The following is a 17,671-nucleotide window of genomic DNA, read 5'->3' on the forward strand; positions in this document are numbered from 1 at the left end:
ATAGATGATAGATAGATAGATAGATAGATAGATAGATAGGCAGATAGATGATCGATAGATAGATAGATATTGATTTTATATAGTCAAACGTTTATGATAACCTATCAATAAACAATCATCAGATACAGATCTTTCACCATTATTCTATTGGACAACATACATGAATAGAGTATGGGGCACTGGACAGAGATCTAGAAACAACGTATGATATCTCACAGAGAGTCTCTCCAAAAGCCAACATATGGGGCAGATGGGTTTAAATCATTAGAGGAGGAGTTGATAAAAGTAAGGAATGGAAACCACTGTCACACCCAGAGTTTTATTAGAACCATCCCCCAGAATTATGGAGTCATCCTGCAGGTAGAAATGTAGAAGGTGGATTTTGTAGGTTGTGTGGGAATTACACAGGAGGCTTCCTTTCCCCTGCCAAAATGAAGAGTTGTTTGAGTCATGTTTCTGTGTTTCTTCCAGAGAAGATGGAGCAAGTGGGTTAAAAAAAAACCTGCCCTCAGTAGCTGTATTGATGTGAAGAAGCAAACACTGACCTTCATTGATTATTGAATTTCCATCAGGAGGCCAACGAGGAAAAGAAGCAGCAGAAGAAGAAGGGTGGGAGAGAGAGACCAGATCTACTCATCCCAGATTTTAATTGCCCATAAACCATATTAGTCAAGTCACTGTAAAAATGCCTGATGGAAACGATAGCACCATAACTGAATTCATTCTCCTGGGACTAACAGACAGGCCAGAACTCCAAGGTGTTTTATTTGTGGTGTTCTTGATCCTGTACTTGATCACAGTCATAGGGAATTTGGGCATGATCACACTGATTAGGGTTGATGCCCGACTGCACACTCCTATGTACTTCTTCCTCAGCCACCTGGCTTTCCTGGACTTCTCTTACTCCTCAGCCATCACCCCAAAGACACTAATAAACCTTTTAGTTGAGAACAAGGCCATCTCACTGAGTGGCTGTGCCGCTCAGATGTACAGCTTCATTGCATTTGGGACTACCGAGTGCTTCCTACTGGCAGTGATGGCCTACGATCGGTATGTGGCAATCTGTAAACCCTTGCTCTATACAGTCATCATGTCCCGACAGCTCTGCCTGCGGCTCCTTGTCACTTCTTACCTTTGTGGCTTTGGAATTGCAATGATACACACAAGCTGCGCTTTCCGACTGTCCTTCTGTCACTCCAACGTCATCAAGCACTTCTTCTGTGACGTGATTCCCCTCCTCAACATCTCCTGCACTGACACCAGAGTGAACGAGATCATTCTGTTTGCCTTCTGCATCTTCAATGGGCTCTTCATCACATTGGAGATATGCATTTCCTATATCTACATTGTCTCCGCCATCTTGAAAATCCGCTCCTCCGAAGGGCGGCGCAAAGCCTTCTCCACCTGCGCTTCTCACTTGGCCGTTGTCGTGATGTTCTTTGGGACAGCGGTTTTTATGTACATGCGCCCCAGCTCGGACTCCTCGCCAGACGAAGACAGGATTGTGTCAGTGTTTTACACTGTGGTGAATCCCATGCTGAACCCCTTAATCTACAGCCTGAGGAACAAGGAGGTGAAGGATGCCTTGAAAAGGGTGTTAAACAGGAAAAATGTGTTTTTCTCATTGCAGAAAGATAAAAAGGCACTGAAAACAACTGCTTAAAATGACCTGACTCCTACATTCTTTTTCCCAACTGTAGAAAAATGTTAGCAATAAAAGTATGGTGGCTCTATAATGTTCTTACTAAAAGAACTTCAGGCCCTTTTTGCTTTACTATCTAGAGCCACTTCCGACAGTTATCAAAGATGCAAAAGTGATGCAAAGGATGCTTCTGTTGTTAAAATGTGCAGCTGAAGAAGTGACAGATGATGGTGTGTATGTTTTAATGGCAAGCATATTTGTTTGAATTAGCCTCTAGACTTCTTTTGGGACTCTTACTACTCCTGGCTTGTTCTCTCCACCTTTTTTCCCTTTCTGCTTCTATCATTTTTACCAGACCAAGTAAGAGCTCTTCCAAATATTAACAATGACATGATCAACAACCTGGTGCTGTGCCAAAAAAAAAAAAAAATCTGCTGTGTAAGTAAGTAAGTCCAAGCCACTGCCGTAAGTAAGTAAGTAAGTAAATTGCATTCAAGAATTATCAAAGGGGAAGTTATCAAATGTTTGGTATAGGGAACTGTGCTTTCCATCCTTTCCTTACTTTCAGTGAAGAACCACAACATTGCCCAATGGTTGAACTGTAAAGAAGAACAGGCTCTGCAGAAACAAATGACAGGGTTATGTTTGTTTGTTTGTGTACCACCCTTCATCCAAAGGTCACAGGGCAGTTCACAAAATAAAAACACAAAAATACGTATCATAGTGACAGATGAAAAGAATAACCCCCCCCCCCACACACACACACAGAGCAGTTTAAAAGGCCATTAGCTCCAAACTGGCAGAGAGACAATTTTCAAGCTCCCACATTATGAGGGATCTGGAGAGTTGCTACACGTAAACATCCTCTCTAGAATAGCTGCATGGAGCCACAAAGGAGCCATTCCAATCTGGTACCCAAGCCTGAAAATACCAAGCCACAGCACTGTACCAGTTGACTCTGGATATACAGAAGCTAATAAGTGCTTCATTCAAGAACCTATTGCTTTAGGACCTTGCAGTACCATTGTTGTGATGCTATTAATTAGTTTCACTGAATTTATAGCAGTACTCTCCTTGAGCTTCCATGAACCATAGCTTTTAGAAATATATCTAAATATCCTAGATGACTGTATATTGGAGTAAACAGAGACACAACAGTGAGTGATTCTGCACCTTGAATTGCAGAGGAACACAATGAAATGTCATCATCATTGCAGCCAGACGGTGGTAGCAATGTGTAAAAGAGAAGATCTTGCATTACTTTTTATGATGAAGGGCCGCCATTGTTCTCTGAAGCTTTGGAGACGAAGAAAAAACTTTCATTCAACAGTAAGAAAACTGTGCATTGCATCATGGTAAATGCTGATTTGTCTTGCAAATTTATTGGCTTACATTTAAAAAACAAGGTCCTGTATTGGTCAACCACCAACCCAGAACCCTGAATATAATAAAATACTATTAAACCTTGGTCCTCATAGAGAGGCTAGCTTTATTGGCTTCTTATCTGACAACTATTCCAGCAACAGTAATAAAGATGGCAGCAGTTTATGTCTAGGATGTATAAAGAAACATAAAGAGAAGAGGAAGTGCTGTTTCACATGGTAAATAATATTTCATATATTTTGAAATGATGATATTAAGAGGAAATATGTGAGGATTGAAGCAAATAAAAAATTAGATCAGGGTTGTGAATATCACACCTAAGAATCTAGGTGCACAAGCAGGCAAGATTTACAAATAAATAATGGTTAACAAAGGTGCATGTGAAAGGTGCAGTATTTTGTAAGCTGTTTTGTGGGCCAGTGTCGTCTGTGGACATAATTGCACACCTGAGCTAGACAACAAAAAAGTAATCTGCTCTAGTCAGGCTTCATTATCTCTATCTCTAGAGCATTTATAAGGCCTTAACTGGTTCAGGCTCTTTGCTCCATCTGAAAAATGAAGCCTGACTAGAGATAGAGATAGAGATAGAGATAGAGATAGAGATAGATAGAGATAGAGATAGAGATAGAGATAGAGATAGAGATAGAGATAGAGATAGAGAGAGATAGAGATAGAGATAGAGATAGAGATAGAGATAGAGATAGAGATAATGAGCGTTCCCCACATCAAACGGGGTGCGCATGTTGCGAGGTTGCGAGGAGGCCCGTTGAATCACGGTGGCAGCTCCTGGCAGTTGGTCTGGCTTCACCTTCCCAGGTAGGGATACCTGTGGACTCCACCTACTCTAGCAGCTGCCAAATCCTGGCTGGGGAGGTGTTGCCAGGGGGATTGGCCAGGTAGAGGGAGGGATTATGCAGTACACACAATAGAACTTGAGTCATACCTGGGAAGCGGCAGTTGATTCAGAGCTTCCCCACCCTCCACTCCCTCAATTGATGCTGACTTTGCAGGTTTAACCACCCCTTTTTCCACAGCCACACAGCCACGCAGGCGCTGCTATGACAAGGTCGCTGTTGAAGGGCCGGAAAGGAATTTCCCTGCATTGGCAGGTTTCGCCTTTCCCGTAGCAATTCGTCACAACTTTGGCAGTTGCAGGCCTTGGGCGGAATCCTTTAGTCATTTACAGGATTGGGGGGCATGCGCCGGTGACCCCAGCCCCCATTGTGGCGGCGATAACATGGTTCCCGTTAAAGGGGTCTCAGGGGGAGGCATTGACCAAACGCCCAGGGTCGTCATTGCCCTCCCCTTCCAGCGGCAGCGAACATAGGGGGGTGGGCTATCTGCTTGAACATATGTTCTCCAGACTAGCCCACTTCCCAATCATGCTGGATAACCCTGAAGGTACCCAGAACCCCGGCTGGGGGGCTGGGAAGGATAAACGCCCAATGCCTGAGCCAAGGTCTTCCTACATCTGAAATATTAATAAAGTTGTGGCCAATTTAATCCCATAGAATGTTGTCATGAGTCTTTATTTCCCTCAGGGGCTGCCCCGGGGTACGGGGGGACTTTGCCTGGCCACGCAATGCAATATCTTATTCCATGGACTAAATTAGCAAGCTTATAAAAAGCCACTACTTAGTCTGACTTTTTCACTCACCAACTCACCAACACCCCAAAACAATGCCAATTTTATGCCTTGAACTGTAAACATTCCTTATAATTACATTAAAAGTAAGGTATGGGTAATTAATTCAACATTTGCTTTTTAAAATTGTATTTATTGATAGCTGTCACATTTGAAGATGATAGATAGATAGATAGATAGATAGATAGATAGATAGATAGATAGATAGAGATACTTTATTGTCATTGTACGTAGTACAACAAAATTGAATGCCATCCCACATTTACAGCCACATATACGCATCTATACATTTACAACCACACATACACATACATACCATCCATCACGACTCCCCAAAGATCATATCATTTGGTTACAGCATTTAAAATAGTTACAGCTCTTGGATAAAAACTGTTTTTTTAGTCTATTCGTTCTTGATTTAATTGTTCTGTATCTCTTGCCCGAAGGCAACCGTGCAAACAGACTATATCCAGGATGAGATGAATCCTGTAAAATGTTGTTTGCTTTTTTGAGACAGTGGGAGCTATATAGTTCGTCCATAGATGGGAGAGGATGACTGATAATCTTTTGGGCTGTGGTTATGACCTTCTGGAGCATTTTCCTGTCGGTGACTGTGCAACTGACAAACCAAGCACAGATACAGTATGTAAGAATGCTCTCTATGCTGCCTCAATAGGAGGACACCAGCAGTCTCTCACTCAGATTGTTCTTCTTTAAAAGTCTGAGGAAACAAAGTCTCTGCTGGGCCTTCTTTACCAGAGCAATGGTATTAGCGCTCCAGGTCATACCCTGCTTGATAGTAACACCCAGAAACTTGAATGCAGCCACCCTCTCCACCCAGTTCCCACCAATATACAAGGGCTGAATGTCCGCCTTTTTTTCCTGTAGTCCACTACCAGTTCCTTGGTCTGGACCAGATTATTTTCTCCGCACCAACCACAGAGCCGCTCCACCTCATCCCGATAGGCAGACTCATCCCCCTCAGAAATGAGCCCCACCACAGTGGTGTCGTCAGCAAACTTGATGATTTTGTTGCTAAGATGGGTAGCTGTACAACCATACGTATAGAGGGTATAGAGTAGGGGATTCAACACACAACCCTGTGGAGAGCCGATGTTAAGGCTAAGGGCTGTGGACATATATGACATTACACTAACCCTCTGAGAGCGGTCTGACAAAAAGTTCAAAACCCAGAAACAAATGGAGTTAGAAAGTCCAAGCTCCTCTAGTTTGGACATCAATCTATGGGGGAGGATAGTGTTAAAAGCAGAGCTGAAATCCACAAACAGCATCCTCACATAGTCCCCGGTTGCTCTTTTTATGTCGACTGCTTCCATTTGAGGGCGACCATGACTAAGGCTACAAGTTGTGCATTAGTGTATCAGGGCTATGCCTCACTGGAGGAGGAAGACCTTGATTCATACAGATTAAGGCATATTCTATATTTCTTGCAAATCCTCCCACCCATTTTACCTGTGGATGGGAAAGGTGTGGGGGGGGGGGGGAATGGGACTGCTGCAATCACATCTCGCTTGATCCTGAGTTCAGTACATCAGTAGAGCTCACGTCAGGGTGTCTCAAAGGACCATCAAGTCCCAAAGAACCTGAGGCAATGTAGAAATACTCCTGCACTAGCTGATTCTAAGCCCTTTCAAAGCTGCCTTTGCAGTTTCCAACCTGGAAATATTGCAAGGTAATTTGAAACCGAAGCGCTACATGGAAAACTGGACTCTTAGTTGTTAGCCAACAGAGGTTGTGTACCCATTTACTCTGCATCCAGTATGTTCCCACCACTGGTTTGGGAGGCAGCATACACATGGCATTAGCCACAACCCATATTTATCCTGTGCCTGCGCTTTGATATATTTCCCCCCAACCAGCTTTGATCCAAATTGAAAAAAAGAATGACCTAGCTGCATTTTAAGCTAGTATTGTGTACATAATAACCTAATACCAACGCTGTGCACACTTCCTTGGGAACAACACCCTGCCCAAAATCATAGTGAGAGTAAGTATGCATAGAACCTGGCTTTAACCAGGGCTATATTTTTTTCCAGTCAGAACTTGCCAGAATTCAATTCTGGCTCCTCTCAGGTGGGCACCATTGCCATTGTAAGAAAACAAAGAAGGTGTTCATGGTGAGTTCCAGCACCTCCTTTTCTAGAAAAATAGCACTGCTGTAAATTATTTTATTAAAAGACAGCAGAGCCCATATGCTTTGCAGCTTAGTTAGTCATCATCAGTTAATTGGTGAAATCTTTTTTTAAAAAAAATATGATGGAGAACAGAATAGAATACCATGGCCTGCTTAACTGAAATAGAAATCGGCATTATTATTTTTCATCCTGGCAATGTTCTCCTGAATAGTACCATTAGGAACTGAAATACCTCAATGTTTTCATTCTTCAGGGAAACGGAAGAGCCAGCGTCTACGGAACCATGTGAAGCGTAGTAAGTCTGACTCATCTGTACAGTTTCTTGCAGCATCATGTAGACAAAAGGCCTGAGGCTCACATTGCTGTCGAGGCACTCAAAACTAGCAATAACCAACCAATTAAAATGTGAGGAGAAAATTGTGGCAAACTTATTTGAAGGCTGGAGGGAGGGGAGGTCTTTTACCACCCTGCTGAAAGGACCAAGAGATGGATCTGATGAAGTTTAGATGGAAGAGAATTTCACATAGTGGAACCATCATGAAGATGGCTTTGTTACCTTACAGGTCAGCCTAATCTATGAAGCTTTTGGTGGCTCATTGATATACCTCAGTGTACAGAGAGGTACATATGGGAAGCCCTCCTTCATGTTCCACCCCTGTGAGCTACATGTTTGATAATGACCCATGGGCAGAGCTTCTCTGTGGAGGCTCCTGCTTCTCAAATTTGGTGGGTACCCACATTGCTGGCCTTTAGACTCCATCCAGGGGAGATCTTGACGGTTTGTTCAGGCATTTCAGCAATAATGCTGGGGTTCATGGTATTTCTGTTGTGTGTTCTGGTGGGATTTCTGTAATATGTGGTTTTAAATTGAGAGTTGTTGTTATGCATTTGTTAAAGCAAACATAGAAGGTGAAAAAAAATTCACTTTGCTATGTGAATAAATCACCCTCTTTTGAAATGTGTAAAATAGGGAAGCTAGTTTTTAAAACAGACAACTTTGCCTTAGTGTGAGTTTCCACAATCATTGTGTGCACAATCATCCTTATGCAGACTTCCACTAGCAAGAACAGTTAAGATAGATAGATAGATAGATAGATAGATAGATAGATAGATGATAGATAGATAGATAGGTAGATAGACAGACCATAATTTCATCTGGTTTTACCGGAGGCCAATATGTAGTATCTGGGGGGACAGGCTCGTCAGCATCAACTGAACAGCAAGATGAGTCATTAAATATTTTTTGGTAACAATCTACCCAGTATTGGGGTGAGATAGTTGGTGCAGTGAGGGGGGAATTATTATTTAAATGGCCAGGGGTTATTTGCCAAAAAGTTTTATGATCGTTCATTTTTATGGCATTTATTAGACGTGTCCAATTATTCAGATGATATGCATTCTTTTTCTTAGCAATAAATTCATTGTATAACTTCCTACATACAAAGTAGGTTGTTTTGCTTTTTTCGTCACTCTTTTTCCGAAAATTTCTGAATGCCATTCTGAGCAATCTTTTCTCAGCGTAGCGTTCCCAATTAAACCAGGTGGGGGAGTTGGTAGAGGTAACAGATGGAGATTTAGCTATGGAGCCGCAATAGTCTATTACTTGAGAGTAAAATGAGACTGCTTCATTAACTGAATGAGAATTAATAAGAGGAGCTCTCAGATGCAGCATTCTGTCTGAGGTCAGAAGTTTGGTAATCGCCCCATCGAGTTGGTTTGACCACCTGACCCTTTTCAAAATATTGTAAGTGGCTGGATCTGAATTGCCAGGTTTTGGGATCTTAGTTACAGGGCCACACTCTACGGTCAGTTATAAGGGAGAGTGGTCACTTTCAGTGCGGGCTCCAACTGAAAATAAACTAACATCTGAGTAAAGGTTTAGGGAGCAGATGCAGTAGTCGATTACACTAGCGGGAACAGTTAACATAGATGGTAGATAGATAGATAGATAGATAGATAGATAGATAGATAGATAGATAGATGATAGGTAAATAGGTAGACAGATATTGATTTTATATAGTCAAACATTTATGATAACCTATCAATAAACTCTGCTTGTTACCCCTGCCTACCCTTTTGCCAAATGCCCTTCCCCCATACTAGACCGAGCCCCCCCCCCCCCGCTCTTTATACGTCACCTACCCGGGTCATCATCTATCCTCCCTCTGCCCCCGTACAACTATCTTTGTAATTTGCCTGATAAAAGTTTTCCTAACCTCACACACAGTGGTGGCCCAACACAAGCTACCACCATGCATATTTTTGCATCACTGGGACCCATGCTGTTGGACACAATAAAAGCTATTTGCTGGAGTTGGGTCAAAATTAGAAAACGAACAGTGCTTTGCTCTTGAGTTATTTTATGGGTAATAATGACTGGAAAGATTGATAACTGTCACATTCGAAGATGATAGGATTACTTTGGTGAAGAACCTTTTGTGATGTTTCTGTCTTGTTATTGCACATGTCTTTGTGAACCACTTTGAGGGGTTTTTAAATAAATAAATACTGCCCACTCAGAAGAAAGTGGGGTTTACACCCAAATCAGTATAATTCTGTGCACACTTACTTGAGAGTAAGTCCCTTTGAACTCTGAATAGACATGTTACAGTTCTAAACTGAGAGAATGACTGTTATACAATAGGAATCTTTTATATACAGTACTGCTTTATGTTGGTGCAATTATATTTATATATTTTCAGTGAAAGAGTATGGAACTGTTATTGCTAGAGAAATGGATATGTCAGCTGAGATTTTAAAGAGGTCACAGCAATCAAGGACAGTTTAATTCTTAGCACTTTCTTTCTCAAAAGAATGTTGGAGGGAACACATATTGACAAAGAAAAACACATACATATTTGTTATACATTATTTTAATTCAGTTTTCAACTTGCATTTACATATTATTAATTGATAGTTAGAATTATTAACATTGCTCAAGATTATCATTGATTAGGTTCCATGTTGTTATTTTTCTCAGATGTTTTATTCATAGACGGATACACTGATAACAAGATCCACTGATATGAAGACGCATTCCATTGCAGAAATACCAAAAGGTCCTTAGTGTGGTAGTTTTCCCTAGTCATTACTATTACCCCTCCACTTTTCTGAGGAATAGAGACTGCACATCATCAAATAACAAAATGGCAGGAGAAAATCATACGGTAGTGGCAGAATTTTTCCTCTCAGGCCTCACAGAAAATCCTGAGGTGGCCATTATTTGTTTTGTCTTCTTTCTAGCAATGTACCTGATCACTTGTGTGGGGAATCTCGGGATGATTGTCTTGATTAGGATTGATTCCCGACTCCATACCCCTATGTACTATTTTCTCAGCAACTTAGCTTTGGTGGATTTCTGCTATTCCTCAACTATAACTCCCAAGACACTGGTGACTTTTTTAGCTGTCAGGAAAGCCATTTCATTTGGTGGCTGCATTACACAATTGTTCAGCTTTGTCCTGACTGCAAGCGTTGAGTGCCTTCTACTGGCTGTAATGGCCTATGACCGATATGTGGCCATTTGTAACCCACTCCTCTATACAGTCATAATGACAAAGAAAGTCTGTGCTCAGCTGGTAGGCATTACCTATCTTATCGCCTTTATCCATGCGCTCGCACAAACTATCTCCACGTTCAGGCTCTCCTTCTGTGCCTCCAATGTCATCAATCATTATTTCTGTGACATTCCTCCTCTCATAAAGCTCTCCTGCAGTGATACCTACATTAATGAGATTGTGCTTTACACCTTTGGCACTTTCCATGGCATCTTCACCTCAGCAGAGATTGTGATCTCCTATGTGTACATCATCTCCACGATCTTGCATATTCGCTCTTCAGAAGGCAGACGCAAAGCCTTCTCTACCTGTGCCTCTCACCTCACAGCTGTCTTGATATTTTATGGAACCACAGTGTTCATGTATGTCCGACCAATTTCAAGCTACTCTCTGGGCCGAGACAAAGTGATCTCTGTGTTCTACACAGTGGTGATCCCCATGCTGAATCCCCTGATCTACAGCCTGAGGAATAAGGAGGTGAAGGATGCGGTGATGAGATTCACAGGAAGGCTGAAGTTTTCTCAATAAGCAAATGTTGTACGTGAACAGAAACCCTGGTTAGAATAGATTCTTTCATGCACCACTGGTACTCCTAACCGTACAAAATTGAAATAAAACAAAAAAATGTGTTTGTTTTTAACATTGGTATATTGTCCAATAACTAACGTTCTCTGGGAGGCAAATATTACAGTTTATAAGCCTTGAAAAAAATGTAAAATGAGAATCAAGGGGGAAAGCAATGAATCCATATTTATAAATAAAAAAAATAGAAGAGATAAAATAACTAGCTGAAAACTATATAAAACAGCATTTAAAAGCACTAGAAGATTGTAAGAATTCAAAATACCTGGGAAAATAAAAAGGTATCAGCTGGTGCTGAAAGAGCAGGTGAACCTCTCTGGAGAGTACATCCTGTAATCGGGGTACATTGCCAAAAAGACCCTCTATTCAGTAACCACATACTGCAGCTAATTTAGTGGGGGGAAACTAGAAAAGGATTTCTGAAGATGACTTTAGGTCCTGATAGGCATATATGGGTGGTGGTAATAATCAAGTGAGCTGGCCCCAAACCATTTAGGGCTTTAAAGGTTAAAATCAGTAGACCGATTGAAATGAACGGGCATGGCTAAGTTAGGTTAATAGCAGTGGGGCGGCTCTGAGTAAAAAATAGTTGAATATCACTCGTTCAGATTTTATCAAATGTTGCATTGCGTAAGAAATCACTACCAATGGTGACCCACTTCGTTGTGGGCCCTTGTGCAAAATATAGTTTGGGCAACCAGTTTAGTTGGATTATACAGAGCAAAGGAAGTAACAGTATAGGCAAACAGTTCATTTATGAAGCAGAAAACCCATTAAAAAATAAAAAATCCCAAACCTTGCCAGTTTAGCAGTTGCCAACTGGACAGAAATGAAAAAGGCAACCCTTGCAAGGTGGTACACTTCCACCACTCCTGTAGTTCAACCAGCCTAAGCCGGAAGACTTTACCAAACAATCTCAAGACTCCAAAAAAGCAAGAGTTAAGAACCATACTCTCTGCTTTGAGAGCCTCGAGCCAACAAGGTTACTCAGTAGCAGTTTAACCAACAGGCCAATTAACTGGATCCACCACCATGGCTTTTCCCAAGAAACCACACCAAGGATCGTAGATGTAGGTTTATTGAAATAATTAAAAGTGACGGCAAAAAAGACAGAACCTTTGTGCCAGTGAGAAATATATTGGAAAAAAAAAAACTGTTTAGAGCTGTGGTTCCCAACGTGGGGCACACACCCCACAGGGGGGCAATTTGATTTTTAAGGGGGCAATTTGGAAGCTTGTTTAGACCAAGTTAATGGCCTGTTAGGCTTCCTCCACGTGAATAGGAGTTCACTTTTTGACCAATAAGAATTGTATGTCACGGGGGGGGGCATCAGAATTTTACAGGTGCTTAGGTGGGGCATGGCGAAAAAAAGGTTGGGAAACACTGGTTTAGAGCATAAAGTACAACTGGGAATTATAATACAGAAATAAAACAATAAAACTAACTTAATCTAGCTCTAGTACATACCAAAAGAGCCCTCAGGAACAAAAGACAAAGGTGTCAGTAAAGCTATGAGGCACAAGACAAAGAAATATGGGTGACTTTATACTACATGGCCTAACAATGCAAGAAGGGTTTGTCCATACTTCCTCCTGTCACATTTCTAGGAAGAAGAAGAAGAAGAAGAAGAAGAAGAAGAAGAAGAAGAAGAAGAGGAGGAGGAGGAGGAGTTTGGATTTGATATCCCGCTTTATCACTACCCTAAGGAGTCTCAAAGCGGCTAACAACCTCCTTTCCCTTCCTCCCCCACAACAAACACTCTGCGAGGTGAGTGAGGCTGAGAGACTTCAGAGAAGTGTGACTAGCCCAAGGTCACCCAACAACTGCATGTGGAGGACTGGGGAAACAAACCCGGTTTGCCAGATTGCAAGTCCACTGCTCTTAACCACTACACCACATGGGCTAAAGAAAGCATGGGACCAGTGGCATACCAGTGGCATAGCAAGGGCAGGGCGTAGGGGGCGCTGTGCCCCAGGTTCCAGGGGAGGGGGTGACACTCCCCGGCCCCTCCCGCCACTCCCCGCCACCCTGCACCCCATCTGTGCTGCTCCACAGACGGCCAGGGCAGCCCCACGAGCCGCCGCTCACCCGGTGGCTCCCCCAGTCACTGTGGGAGCAGCAGCACTGGGCAGGATGCACTGTGCATCCGAGTCGGCGGCGCTGCTCCCGCAGCGACCAAGCGAACCAGTGAGCAAGCGGTGGCTCATGGGGCTGCCACATCCGTAAAGCAGCACAGACAAGGCAGCCCACAAGTCGCCACCCACCCAGCCGCCACAGGAGCAGCAGTCGATGCCGCTGCTCCCTCGGCGACCGGGTGACCCACTGAAGTCTGAAGTCTGAAGTCTCTCAGCCTCACTCACCTCACAGAGTGTTTGTTGTGGGGGAGGAAGGGAAAGGAGGTTGTTTCCCCACGCCCCGCCGCCCGCTCGGCAGGTCACCCAGTTGCCGCAGGATGCGCAGCCCGTCACGATGTGTGTCATGTCACGACGTCCCACCCCCAGGGGGGGTGCCTTCGCACCGCCACCCCAGGCAGCACGGAGGCTTCCTCCACCACTGCATTGGACTAAGTGGTTTGCTGCTTGTCCATTGGTCTAAGCAGTTTTGCTTTTGCCCCACTGCTTTCTCCTGGAAGACCCACTCTTTAGTGATAATTGGAACAAATCACAATCCGTGCAAAACCCAATTGCCGTTTGTTCCAATTCAGTGCTAAAGATTGGGTTTCTCTGGAGGAAAGCAGCAGGGCAAACAGAGCCTTGCAGGCTGGAAGTTTCCAGAACTTCCAGAGTGAACGTGTTGTCACAGGGCTCATCCCCACTTCCACTTGCCCCACCACTTTCCCATGGGGACACCCACAGTTTATCATTGAATCAGAACAAACAGCAATCAACTTTTCCCCAGATAGTCATTTGTTCCAAAATAGTGCTAAAGAGGGGATTTTGCAGAGGACAAGCAGAAGTGTGGACAGGCCCTCACTTAATACATAGCATGAGGTGGCATATCTTCATTTTGCTTAAATAATGCCGCTGTTCTTACTGGGAAGGCAGCATGTGAGGAAGTGGGGGTTATCTCTTCAAGGGGTTTTTTCCCCCAAGGTTTCTGACTGCACAGGGTGGAGGGGTAGGGTAATTCCATTTTGACTGAGGTGGGGGAATGAAAAGATAACCCTTCCCTCACCACACACTGACTTACCTGCCAGAACTGGGCTCCCCTGCACTTGTAATTCACATGTCCCTAACATGGTGGAGCTAGCATATTTACAGAGAAAATATACCCAAAGAATTTGCACAGCCAAGACCATCAACCTTATTAAATGTGCATTTGAGCTTCTGTGGACCAAAAGGTTATTACCTGCATTGTATGGCTAAAGGGGACATACAGAGTTCCCTCTGATCCTCTGTTACTCCAAGGAAAGGAATTGAATGAGCAATTCAAGATAATGTTCAGAGTTATTGTGTGTTGTGCTCGCAGTCATTGGTAATCATTAATACAACTGACAAAGACCTTTTTTCTCCCTTCTTGAGCCTTCATACACAGTAGTGAGGATTGGGTGCCAGTGAGGTTGGAAAATATGTCATTTCACCTAACTTCAACCCTGCCAGTTGTGACTGATTTAAGGTGCAATCCAATGTATGTCTATTCAGAATTAAGTCCCACTGACTTACAACAGCCAGGTAAGAATATAGAGGGATCAACTTAGATGCTGAGAATGAACTTGATGGAGAACAAAAAAGTATCATAAGGAAATTAGGGTTCTCCTTTTGCCCTTTAGCCCAACAAGCTTCACCAGGGCCCCCTTTACCTCTTGGTTCCTCAAACTGTAGATCATGGGGTTGAGCATGGGAGTAACAATGCAATAGAACAATGAGGCAGTCTTTCCCTGCTTAGGTGAATAGTGGGACCTAGGTCGCAAGTAGGCAAAGATGGCTGTCCCATAGCAAAGGGTCACCACCACTAGGTGGGCTGTACAAGTGGAAAACGCTTTGCGCCTTCCCTCTGCTGAACGGATCTGGAAGATGGTTGTGACAATGTACACGTAAGACACCAGCACAAGGAAGAAGGGTGTGAGCAGAATGAGGACACCAGCTCCCAGCATCACAGCATCCCCCACAAAGGTGCTAGAGCAGGCCAGCTGCTGGACGGCTAAGACTTCGCAGCCAAAATGGTTGATGGTCTTCCTTCCGCAGAATGGCAAGTGCAGAGTAAACACCGTCTGCAACAGGGCATTCACAAAGCCGCAGAGCCAACACCCGACTGCCATCTGCATACAGAGCTGTTGATTCATAATAACATTATAATACAAGGGATGGCAGATTGCCATGTACCGGTCGTACGCCATGACAGCCAGCAGAATGAATTCAATGCCTCCCAGAGACAGGGAGATGTACATCTGTGCCATGCAGCCCACAAAGGAGATGGTTTTGCGCTCTGCCAGGAAGTTGGACAACATTTGAGGAATGATTGTGGTGGTGTAGCACATGTCCAGGAAGGAGAGGTGGCTCAGAAAATAATACATAGGTGTGTGCAAGTGTGGGTCCCCTCTTATCGCCAGCATGATGAGAATATTCCCTGCCAAGGTCACAAGATACATCCCCAGAAAAAGAGCAAAGAGGACTTTCTGAGTCCCCGGATTACTGGTCAAGCCCAAAAGGACAAACTCCATGTTCCATGATAGATTTCCACTTCTCATATTGCATCCAGATTCACCTATGATCTATGTCATAGCAACAACAAAAAAGATGACAATGATTCAGTTTTCCTTTCCTAATAATTAATATATAACAATTGCATGGCTGGAGAAGGGTAGAAGTCTATATCTTTTAGCTTTCTGTGACCAACAATGGCCAGCTTCCCAAGCAAAGCATGATAGGAATTGCTGTCCCCTACAAATGATCCCCCGGTATCTCATGTATTGATTCTGAATAGGGACTCAGCATGGTGCATACAGAAGCAGAGCTTTGCATGAGAAAAAAGTAGGGAGGGAAATAACAACACTTTACCTAATTACTTTCTCCAAATAAGATTTTTATATAGATATAGATATCCTGAATTTGATATACATAGGATACCTATGGAATAGCAATTTCTTAATTTTCTTCCCTTTTAATTCAATGCAAAATCGTAAAGGATCACATTGTCTCTAAAATCAACAGAATTCTTGGGACTTAAGCCAAGATTGATGAAATGCTCACTTTGTCTTCATTTAAAAAAAAAAAAACACCTCTCAGAAAAGAAAAGAAACTACAACATCCCAAGGCAACTTATGGCATTCTTTGGAATTAAAATTGTAATATAATAAAACACAACATAAGAAATAAAATAACCAATTAAAAAATCAATTAAAAACCACACAGCATCTAGCACAGTGCATTACTGTTGCTACAAGCAACAAGCAGAAAAATCAGTGGTATCTGGGGGTGAAAAGTTTGGGAACCACTGATTTAACCCATGTTATACTATCAAAATACATTTAAAAAATAATTTCCATAGCCAGGTTCGTCTATTATATGTACCTTCCTTTGGCATTCTAATGTTACCCAAAATGTTTCAATAATCATTTAAATAAAGCAATAAATTTATTGATGCCCAACCTCTGTCAGGTTTGGCTGATTCACAAGTCAAAATGGTCTCCGTGCCATGCTACCCAAGCAGTCCTCAAGTCATTTTGAACAGCGATGGCCAGAAGGTAGATTTGGGTCTACTTGTAGAACTCTGGGTTATGTCCAGTAGATCAGCAAGGGTTTCTGTCATCATGACTCCCAATGGTTTAACAACATCAAACAGCCAAAGAATATTTTGCAGCTAAATTAGGCTGCTGAAATGAAGAAAGCTAATGGGACTAGACTTCTGTCATTAGTGCCAACATTGTATGCCATCTTTCCAGAGTCAAACAGTGTTCAAGGCAACTTACAACATGTAAATATTTACATAATTACAAGAATATATCAAAATGTAAGTGGTCATAAGCAATACATGAAAACATCATCACATCATTTGTAATAAGGTCAAACAATAAAAATACAAAAAATTCCCTAACAGCAAAAAGAATCTGAAGAAGTGTGCATGCACACGAAAGCTCATACCAAGAACAAACTTAGTTGGTCTCTAAGGTGCTACTGGAAATAAAAAAAAATTATTTTGTTTTAGCAAAAATTAAGCACCTCCAAAATTTAATATTGGAACCCCCCCCCCTCAAAAAAGCCTAAACATTACTTCCATCCCACTAGTCTTTAGCCATCCTGAGCATCAGGTCCTATAGGAGCCACAGGTAAGATGATTTTATGAAAGGACTGTGTTGTGCAGCCCGTTCTCTTCTGGTACCGAAGGCAGATGCAAGGGGCAAAGTGGGCTCAGAGTCAGCCTACTCTCTAATTCTAACAGAACATCTTTTTGCACATGGCTCTAGTTGGTATCTTGGGGTAAATCTACTAAAAAAGTAAAGTAGATCCAAGAACCCTGAAATTAGCTCATCTCTGATGCAAACAACACAGTATATGAGCTAGCCCATCCATTCATACGGTAGATGGATGGATGGATGAAATCTGCCAGTGATTTCCACAGTAAGTGTGGATTTATTCAAGTCACCATCCATGCTTATAGCAAGTGCTGTGAATTAGATGAGCGAGTATCAGTCTGGATTTGGGGTCCCTTCACTGGCAATGTGTGCTTACAATATTTTTAAAAAGCCACCATGCAGGGTTCTATCCAA

General features: G+C 42.7%; 3 protein-coding genes across 3 annotated transcripts; 2 read left to right on the top strand and 1 right to left on the bottom strand.

Annotated features, from left to right (window-relative positions):
* The first annotated feature begins 685 nt into the window (after positions 1–685).
* On the top strand, positions 686–1,663 carry LOC117044999 (olfactory receptor 1020-like). Its single transcript, XM_033145823.1, has one exon. The coding sequence runs from the start codon at positions 686–688 to the stop codon at positions 1,661–1,663; it is 978 nt and encodes a 325-aa protein (XP_033001714.1).
* An 8,303-nt stretch (positions 1,664–9,966) lies between these two features.
* LOC117045107 (olfactory receptor 1038-like) lies at positions 9,967–10,911 on the top strand. The gene has a single exon (XM_033145925.1). The coding sequence runs from the start codon at positions 9,973–9,975 to the stop codon at positions 10,909–10,911; it is 939 nt and encodes a 312-aa protein (XP_033001816.1). The 5' UTR covers positions 9,967–9,972.
* A 3,787-nt stretch (positions 10,912–14,698) lies between these two features.
* LOC117045190 (olfactory receptor-like protein OLF3) lies at positions 14,699–15,652 on the bottom strand. The gene has a single exon (XM_033146047.1). It carries the CDS (start codon positions 15,650–15,652, stop codon positions 14,699–14,701), a length of 954 nt encoding a protein of 317 aa, XP_033001938.1.
* Positions 15,653–17,671: the final 2,019 nt, after the last annotated feature.

This window comes from Lacerta agilis, chromosome 1, assembly GCF_009819535.1.
Source record: "Lacerta agilis isolate rLacAgi1 chromosome 1, rLacAgi1.pri, whole genome shotgun sequence".
NCBI classification, from domain to species: domain Eukaryota; kingdom Metazoa; phylum Chordata; class Lepidosauria; order Squamata; family Lacertidae; genus Lacerta; species Lacerta agilis.

Bases quoted from the DNA above. Each gene is read 5' to 3' on its own strand.
- LOC117044999 (XM_033145823.1), top strand. From the start codon at position 686: ATGCCTGATGGAAACGATAGCACCATAACTGAATTCATTCTCCTGGGA.
- LOC117045107 (XM_033145925.1), top strand. From the start codon at position 9,973: ATGGCAGGAGAAAATCATACGGTAGTGGCAGAATTTTTCCTCTCAGGC.
- LOC117045190 (XM_033146047.1), bottom strand. From the start codon at position 15,652: ATGAGAAGTGGAAATCTATCATGGAACATGGAGTTTGTCCTTTTGGGC.